At 34.4% G+C, this 8,357-nt stretch overlaps 1 protein-coding gene across 2 annotated transcripts in view; it reads left to right on the top strand.

Annotated features, from left to right (window-relative positions):
- Nucleotides 1-645: 645 nt before the first annotated feature.
- LOC108757495 (227 kDa spindle- and centromere-associated protein) overlaps nucleotides 646-8,357 on the top strand; it is a 9,720-nt gene continuing 2,008 nt past the window's right edge. For both annotated transcript variants that reach the window (XM_018501932.1, XM_018501933.1), the window contains exons 1-4: nucleotides 646-1,082; nucleotides 1,595-1,994; nucleotides 2,577-2,768; nucleotides 6,779-6,921. In XM_018501932.1, coding sequence (XP_018357434.1) covers nucleotides 706-1,082; nucleotides 1,595-1,994; nucleotides 2,577-2,768; nucleotides 6,779-6,921 — 1,112 coding nt within the window. In that variant the 5' untranslated portion in view covers nucleotides 646-705. The remainder of the gene's footprint in view (nucleotides 1,083-1,594; nucleotides 1,995-2,576; nucleotides 2,769-6,778; nucleotides 6,922-8,357) is intronic.

The raw sequence follows: 8,357 nt of genomic DNA, 5'->3' as shown, positions 1-8,357 counted from the left end.
ACACACACACACACACACACACACACACACACACACACACACACACACCACTTTCCTTCCCACATGCACTTTTATCCATACGTGCCTGCTCAAAGTCTTTCTCACGTCCTCGCCCAACGCTACTGCGAGATCTCAATGTTTAAATGATCATAACTCTGCGAAAAAATATCGCAGAGACCTGGGACACCACGCGTTGTTCTCGTCTCCTAAGGTCCTTTCAAACGAGCCCTCACTCGATCCCACATGCAATTTAAGATTTTTCTGCCCCTCCCCCCCCCCCCCCCCGCTCCGGGGCTGTTAAAATAGGCGTTCTTGGTATGAAATGATAGATTTTATGATGCCATTTGCATCCCTATAAACTTTAATCCTCCATCTCGAACCGTTCAGAAGTTATTTAGGTGTCCCGGTACTTTTTCCTTACCCTGTATATATACCATATAGATAAAGAAGTCTAGAAAAAATATAGATTTTCTCAACATTTGCACTTCTGAAAAGTGTCCTAATTTGTATAAAAGACTTGCAAAATTTTTTAAAAAGTTATAAAATTGTATAGAAAAATTCTGAAATTCCTATAGAAATTCTGAAAAATTATAGCTCTGCAGTCATTTGTTCCTAGCAGCAACCGTGTTTCGTCTCTATGACGAGAGGTGCGCACAAACAATCTCGATTATATTCGAGGACAGTCTTGCGCAAGCTGCAAACGACATGCCAGAAACGATTACTCTGTCAAAACGGAATCCGGGTGCGCGACTCGCGGCCATCACCAGGGTCGAGACCAAGTTGCCCCGATGCATGCAACGTAGATTACCGTATGCCACCGCGGGCTCCGCGTCCGTAAGATGTCATCCGCGATCAAGCCCGTACCGATGCACCGATCATCGCATACCAAAGAGACCGTACAGACTGGCGGTCGGATTGTCGGTGACTAGAACTGGTCGCGATACTTCAACAACAATTCCCAAAAGCTGCTCTGACCGATGTCCACCCAGTTTCCTGGCCATTGGCTCTCCTTGTTGCAAAAAGAGTTTATCGATGATGGACTTGTCTCTGCCTGTCGTTGATTCCGACATCGGCGATCTCAAGTGAGCTGATTTCTTGAAAACAGATATTAGAGAAGATTGGGAAATTGCAAATACCTAAGGGAAAATTTAAATAAAACTGCCAATTATTTATCAAGTAAACAAGTTTTTATTCAAAGATACTCCAGTTATTTATCTTTAAACTACAATAATTAAGCCTTTCTTTATTTAACTTTTCCCTTAGGTATTCGCAATTATTCCAGTACCTCCCCTACATCAAAATCATTGAAAATGCATGGTATTTTTAGATTCATGTATAATACAAGAATTAGATAATAAGTACGTTCTATTTTATGCTGATGTATCATTTTATCTTTATTGTTTATCGAATATTAAATAAGGATAAAATGATAATTCATGCATAAATCTAAACAAACCTATATTATTTCCTATAAATGTTGAAAAATCCACATAATATTGTTGGAATGTTCCATGCTATCTGGCAATGATTATCATTCTGATTACTATGAAAGCGCGATCTAATCAATCTAATTAGAAAGTTATATATCATTCAGATCAGAGAGCGAGTCTTCTGCCAGTCGTCTTGACGAAATCGCTGATAGGAGCAAGGATATCTTGACGAACGGCGGGAGCGCCTATTGCAGTGGCGGATCTTGGACGGACGCTACACCGTCTTCGGAATCCGAACAGAGTGAAACTATCGGTCTAATCAAGGATCCGACGATCAATGCGGCAAACGTAGTGTGCCGCGTGCTGGTACTGAATGCGTGGCGACGTAGACGTGCCGAGATCGCGCAGCTGGAGCAACAGGTGGAACACTTGCACCTGCAGATCGAGTTTCTGCGCCGATTGCTGCTCGCCGAGAACGATCGGGTCGGTAGACTGAATAGCGAATTACATCGCGAGAAGTTACAACTCGAGGAGGTGATGTCCCAGCGTGACGCCATCCGATCGGTATGATTAATCCATTATTCCTTAAGTTGTATTTTGCTCTGTTCGGTTGTTTCGTTTAATTTTAGTCCATTAATATTCGAGTCTTTTTTTAAAGAATTTTTTCTAAACAATGAAAAACTTCGAAGCGATCCGTCGTCACGACCTAAAATTACGATTTTCTTGAAAAATACGCAAAAGTGCAATTTATTGCTTTACAGGGATTATTTTTTCATGTCCCAGAATAATCACGCAAAAGCTGATCAAAATCCATGAAATAGATATGTGAGTCTCTCCTTGTTAGTTAAAAAAGTTAACTTTTAACTTAATTTTTTAATTTAGTTAAAAAAAAGTTAACTGGAAATCATGAAATAAAACAAATTTAGCTTTTAACTTTTTAATTACTTTTTTTCATTAATTTAACTTTTAATTCAATTAATGTCACCATGAATTAACTTTTATTTTAACTAGGTTAAATTTTCAAAGCTGTTAACTTTAACTTGACTTAGTTATAAAAAAGTTAATTTACCCAACCCTGTTAATATTATTATTAAATCGTTTATAAATTTCAAACGCAGTTGCATGTTATTGTGCATTTTGTTGTAGGAAAAAGAAAAATTAGAAATTGAACTGAAGCACGCTGAAGAAGTCTCCCAAGACCGATCGGTCACTGTGGGAAATTTGAGGAACGAGCTCTTGACCGCACAGGATCAGCTAAAGGCGATCGATGCACAAATGACGAAGGATCGAGAGAAACTTTTGAAATTACGAGAAGATAAGAGAATTCTTCTGGATAAAGTTGCATTTTCTCTTTCGATTTATAAATTAAAAAATTAGTAGCGCGCACAAAACACACACACACACACACACACACACACACACAAACGTTTATTATTACTATTATTACAAGAATAAGAATATATATGTACATATCTGGTAAAAAATTTTTCGTAATTATATGCAGCTATGTAAAACTATATAAAATTATATAAAAATATATAAATATAATTAAAGGCCTAAACACAATGCGAGGCAATAGCGATAGCGATAGGCATAGCGATAGCGATAACGATAGCAATAGGAACAGAGGAATCCAACATACAGGAATCAATGGCTGCGTTCAGCAGAAAAAGCAGCTATGCAACTGTTGTAAAATTCTTGAATATAATTGGTTCATACATTTAGATCCAATGAAGAACTAAGGGCAAGACCAATCATATTGAAGAATTTTACAACAGTTGCAAAGTTGCTTTTTCTGCTGAACGCAGTCTATATGTCAATGCACATAGGAATAAGGCGATAGCGATAAATTTCCGACGAATTGGAATTCTGTGTCTATCGCCTTATAGCCTATCAATCAGTGTTCAGATTGTTTATTCTGTTTATACACGCTATAATTTCTTTTCACGTTTAATTCCAGTTTCGACTCCTAGTTTGATTGTGATAAACTTAAAAAATGGATCGTTTTAATTATTGTAATAATAATTACCATACGGATAATTCATTATTGATACTATATTATGACATACACACAAGACATCGATGATAATCAAGTGGGCGATAATGAACAATTCGTTGACGAACTTTTAATCGATCTTGTAAAAAAATCGATCTGCTTAAAAAATACTTAATTGAAGGTAATTTTTGTCCTGTAATTACTTAATGTGACTTAACGGTTTTAGATTACGTCTATTGAAGCAGAAGAGCATACTACAGTATGTGCGCGATCTGATTGATTGCCCTTTATTTCTTTCGCCGCATTGTGCAACGGGAGACGATAGTTTATATACCTATCTCTTATTTCTATATTATACCTATCGCTATACTATCGCTATTGCCTCGCATTGTGTTTAGGCCTTAAGTATAATTCATTATATATTTATATATAATTTTGTATAATGCTGTATGACTTTTATAATTATTACATAAATACTTATATAATTATAAATAAATTCCTCATTATGTGTACTTATATATGAATATACATGATAATTCATATGTTTTTATACATGATTTATTATAGTTAATATGTAAACTGATATAATTATATACACGGTATATAAAAAGTACTGGGACGGCGAAAACTAAGCATTTTAGGAAAAAGTGTTTCAGACAAAAGTTATAGGGTTTTAAAAGATTTGTTTACTGGCGTTATGAATTTTACTTTGGATGGCATTACCAAGATCAAATCAAGATCACATCGATTTTTTTTAATGGAAATAGATTTTTTTAAATGGTTGGCTTTCTCTTTCTCTCCCCAGGAAAAAATATTTTATATATAATTATATAAAATTATATAAATTTGTATATACTTAGATGGACATATTTTATATATAATTATATATAATTATATACATACAATTATATAAAATTATATATTTTTATATGATTTTTTATACTCACTCGAGGGAAATCATAATTTCTTGCAATTTTTCAATTCTTCTAAATCAATAATTCTAATCTTTAAGCAATATTCAGTGAGCCATATAGCTCACGATTCCTGACCCGCGCTCAAGTAAACAGCTCTATAGGCGTTCGTCAATCGTGCAGTGATGATAAAAAATTGATTTGTTGTTCGATGAGTCATTGTTACCCCTGTCCGAGACATAAAGTTGTAACTCCCTTCTCTTCTTTCTTAGGGGTAAGCTCTCCCACGCGCGATCTTTACACGTACTGCTTTCATATTCCACGAATCAACTGACTCATTCTTTCTTCATTCTTCACCCTTCCCTTTGGAAACTAGACATCTCTATGATGTAGAGAGAATAATATGGTGTTTCATTGCGCATGACGGTAGTGGGGTTGCATTCGAAGTAACCAATCAGAATTTAACTTCGTTTGACTGACAGATCGTCATTCAAACGCCATTATTTTGCCCCCGTGTATTATCTTATCTTTGTTTAATATTGGATGAACAACAAGGATAAAACAAGGCACTCGGGATATGATTCACTTTACGCTACAAATGCTTTAAAGTATTCTTTGATTGGTCAATTCGTAAAATTCTTTTTTCCGATTGGTTAACAGTATTTGCAGCAGTAAGTGGATCACATCCTCGCATAACATTTTCGAACGCAGCCCAAAATGTAAGAATATAAGGGGTGTTTTCTAATTACTTAACACATCTTAATGCAAACAAAAATTACCAGTTAACGCTAAATATTCCTGAAATATCCATAAAAGGTTCTTAAAATCCTCAAAAAGCATTCCAAGAGTATTCCGGAATGTTCCGAAATATTTACGGAATGTAAAAACAACATTCAAATATCGGTTAAAAATTCCATTTATATGTATATCGTTATATATTCCGAGAATGCTCTATATATATTCTGCAAAATTTTAACTTTTCCAGAAATTCCAGGTCTGGTGTCCGGTCCAAAAAAAATTTTTTTAGATTTTTTATGAAAAATGTGAATTAAAAAAAATTAAAAAAATGTTAATGCATGTTTCTATCGAAAATATTCGAGTACTGTCTTCAATAAATTATGGTGAATTGATCATTCCCTAATGAATGAAATATGTCGTATTCAGATTTTTTTAAGGCGCGGAGCATTGTTTTAAAAATTAAAACTCAGTTCTTTAATTTTTAAAATAATGTTCCACACTTTTAAAAAATCTAAAAAAAATTTTTTTAGATGTAATATCATGCTAAAAAATGTGTCAAATTTTTTCAGGTTTTTTAATTCACACGATAGGAAAATCAAAATAAAGAATTGAAATTGACGTTTTTCATCATTACTGCTACATGAATAAATTTAGCAGGTTGAAATTTGGTGTAAAATAATCTTTTATCGAGCTTAACAATGTTAGGTACTCAAAATTGGATTTGGTTTGGGGGCATTTTTCATATGCTTATTCGGCTAGACTCTTTATTGTATTCGTATTCCTGTGTTATGCAAATTGTTGGAAATTCCTTTTTTTTTTTTTTTTAGAATTGTTGGTTCGTTGCAATTGGCGGGGGATTGGTGCTTCAGAGACTTAGCAATCCTTGTGATGGGGCGCAAAAGCAAATTCCAGCATAGGGCGCAAAAGGCGGTCGTAACGCCTCCGCATGTTGCCAATTCATTAATTTAACCTAGGCTATTGCAAGTGTCCGCCACCATTTTTTAAAGATCTCAGAATCTACTTGTGAGGCAGTGTCAGGTCAATGCACGACGAAAGAAATATAGCTTACGAATGAGTCACACCTTTCGCGTTGGATGACTCAATATCATGTAATACTCCTTCCGTACTAGGAAGAAGGATCAATACCACTTGCCCTATTAACTTTTATCTACACGAAATCGTAGGATATCGCAGAAATATGTAATTAGCATAAATACATAATTATTCATGAATTGTGTATTCGTATCGTAAATCCTATACAATAACGCGAAAGATGTTTATATATGTATTATAAAGCAGCGATTCTACGAAAGATCTGGCTGAGAAATCTTAGATATTGTTACTCGAACATATTAAAAATTTGTGCTAAAACTTAGTGGCCCATTTTTTTTGCGGGTGTGTATGACAATATGTATGAAAATATATATGAATCGTTATGTATATTCATATCTATATAAATACACATTATGAGGAATTTATGTATAATTATATATATATATATATATATGAGTTAGACAGTATTATATAAAATGATATATAATTATATAATGGATTATACATAATTATATACATTTTACATAATTTTATATAAAGTGATATGATTATGTATAAAAAAATTTTTACTGAGATATATTTATAATATATTCTATTGGAGTTATAGTCTTATTTTATAAATGTAGATTATGATAAGTATATTTGTTTAGATATCAGCCAGCGAGACACTGGCAACAGAACGTGATGCCAGAGCGGAAAAAGCGGAATCTGCCATCGAAGAGTTACAATTACAATTAGTGGCACAGGTATCTCTCGCTGAGTCTGCGCAGGAACAACTTCAGTGTACCTCTAGGTATATACTTGGATCTTCAGATCAAGTTTGAAATAAGGATGCACCAGATCATAAAATTATCGGATATCCGAAAACAATGTAACATTGGATATTCGGGAAGGCAATTTTTCAAGTCAGATATCCGATATTTTCCGAATATCCGACCGGATTCCGGGTCGGAAATCTAAAAAAAAGCTGAGTAAAAAAAGAAAAAAGGGAGCAAAAAGGAAAAGAGACTTTAAGGGAAAAATAGTGATAATAATTATGATTTTAATGTTATCGTCCGAGTTTGATTATCAATAGAGAGATCAATAGAGACTGTAGAGAATAAAATTGTAATTTTGCAGCAATATACAGGGTATCCCGTAAGTTTTTGCCAAGCGCTTTTGTATAGATATAGAGCGGAGACAGCGAGAGACAAAAATTGTTTATTTTTTTCTCATAAAGTTCTGAGAATTTTTTCAAAATTTTTTCAGAATTTTTTAATAACGTATTTTCTTATGTTGGTAAAAATAAGAAAATGCAATACTAAAAAGTTGATAAAAAATTCTGAAAAAGTTCTTAGAGTTCTATGAGAAGAAAATTAATGATTTTTGTCTCTTGCAGTTTTTCTGTAAAGTTGATAGTATTTGAATAAAAAATTATTAAAGATCAATATTTAGTAAGTTTTAGTAATTAATATCTTGTTAATTATTGCGAAAATTGCAAAATAGTTTTAGAGGACTTTTTGACTCAGTTTAGTTCGCTCTATCTATACAAAAGCGCTTGTGAAAAACTTACGGGACACCTTGTATATAAGATATATTAAGTGTTAAACTTAATTCCTGCCGCTCGCTACTAGAGGGTGCTGGCTTCAACGCTGGCGAGTTTCGATGATGAAGTCAATGTCTTTTGTAGTTTAGACATCGCTGAAAGTGATTCGGTCCTCACAGGTTATATTTCTCGACGCCAAAGAGATTTTCCAATCGATTGAAAATGAATCGAGATAAGCTATTTTTCCGACATGTGCTTCTTCACTACTTCGACCTCAAGAATACCGCAGCTGAAGCGCATCGCTTATTCGAAGTGTATGGTGATAAAACTCCATTGGAAAGAACATGTAGAGTTTGGTTTGAACGCTTCCGAAACGGTGATTTTGATGTGAGAGACAAAGAACGTCCAGTACAGCCGAAAAAATTTGAAGATGTCGAGCTGCAAGAATTGCTTGATGAGAATCCAGCTCAAACGCTTTTAGAGTTGTCGAAAACAGTTAAATGTTACTCGAAAGGCCGATTGAGTGACGAATTAATGCAAAAAAGATCATCCGTAGCCAACAATCGACGCAAAGTCATTTTGTTGCATGATAAGCGCATGCATGTCGCGAAAAGCGTGAAGCAGGCACTTCTAGAACTTGAATGGGAAGTTCTTCCGCATCCAGCGTACTCTTCAGGCTTGGCACCGTCGGATTACCATCTCTT

This window comes from Trachymyrmex cornetzi, unplaced genomic scaffold, assembly GCF_001594075.2.
Source record: "Trachymyrmex cornetzi isolate Tcor2-1 unplaced genomic scaffold, Tcor1.1 scaffold144, whole genome shotgun sequence".
NCBI classification, from domain to species: domain Eukaryota; kingdom Metazoa; phylum Arthropoda; class Insecta; order Hymenoptera; family Formicidae; genus Trachymyrmex; species Trachymyrmex cornetzi.
Note: the sequence above shows the minus strand (reverse complement) of the source record. Positions and strands in the feature narration are given on the sequence as shown.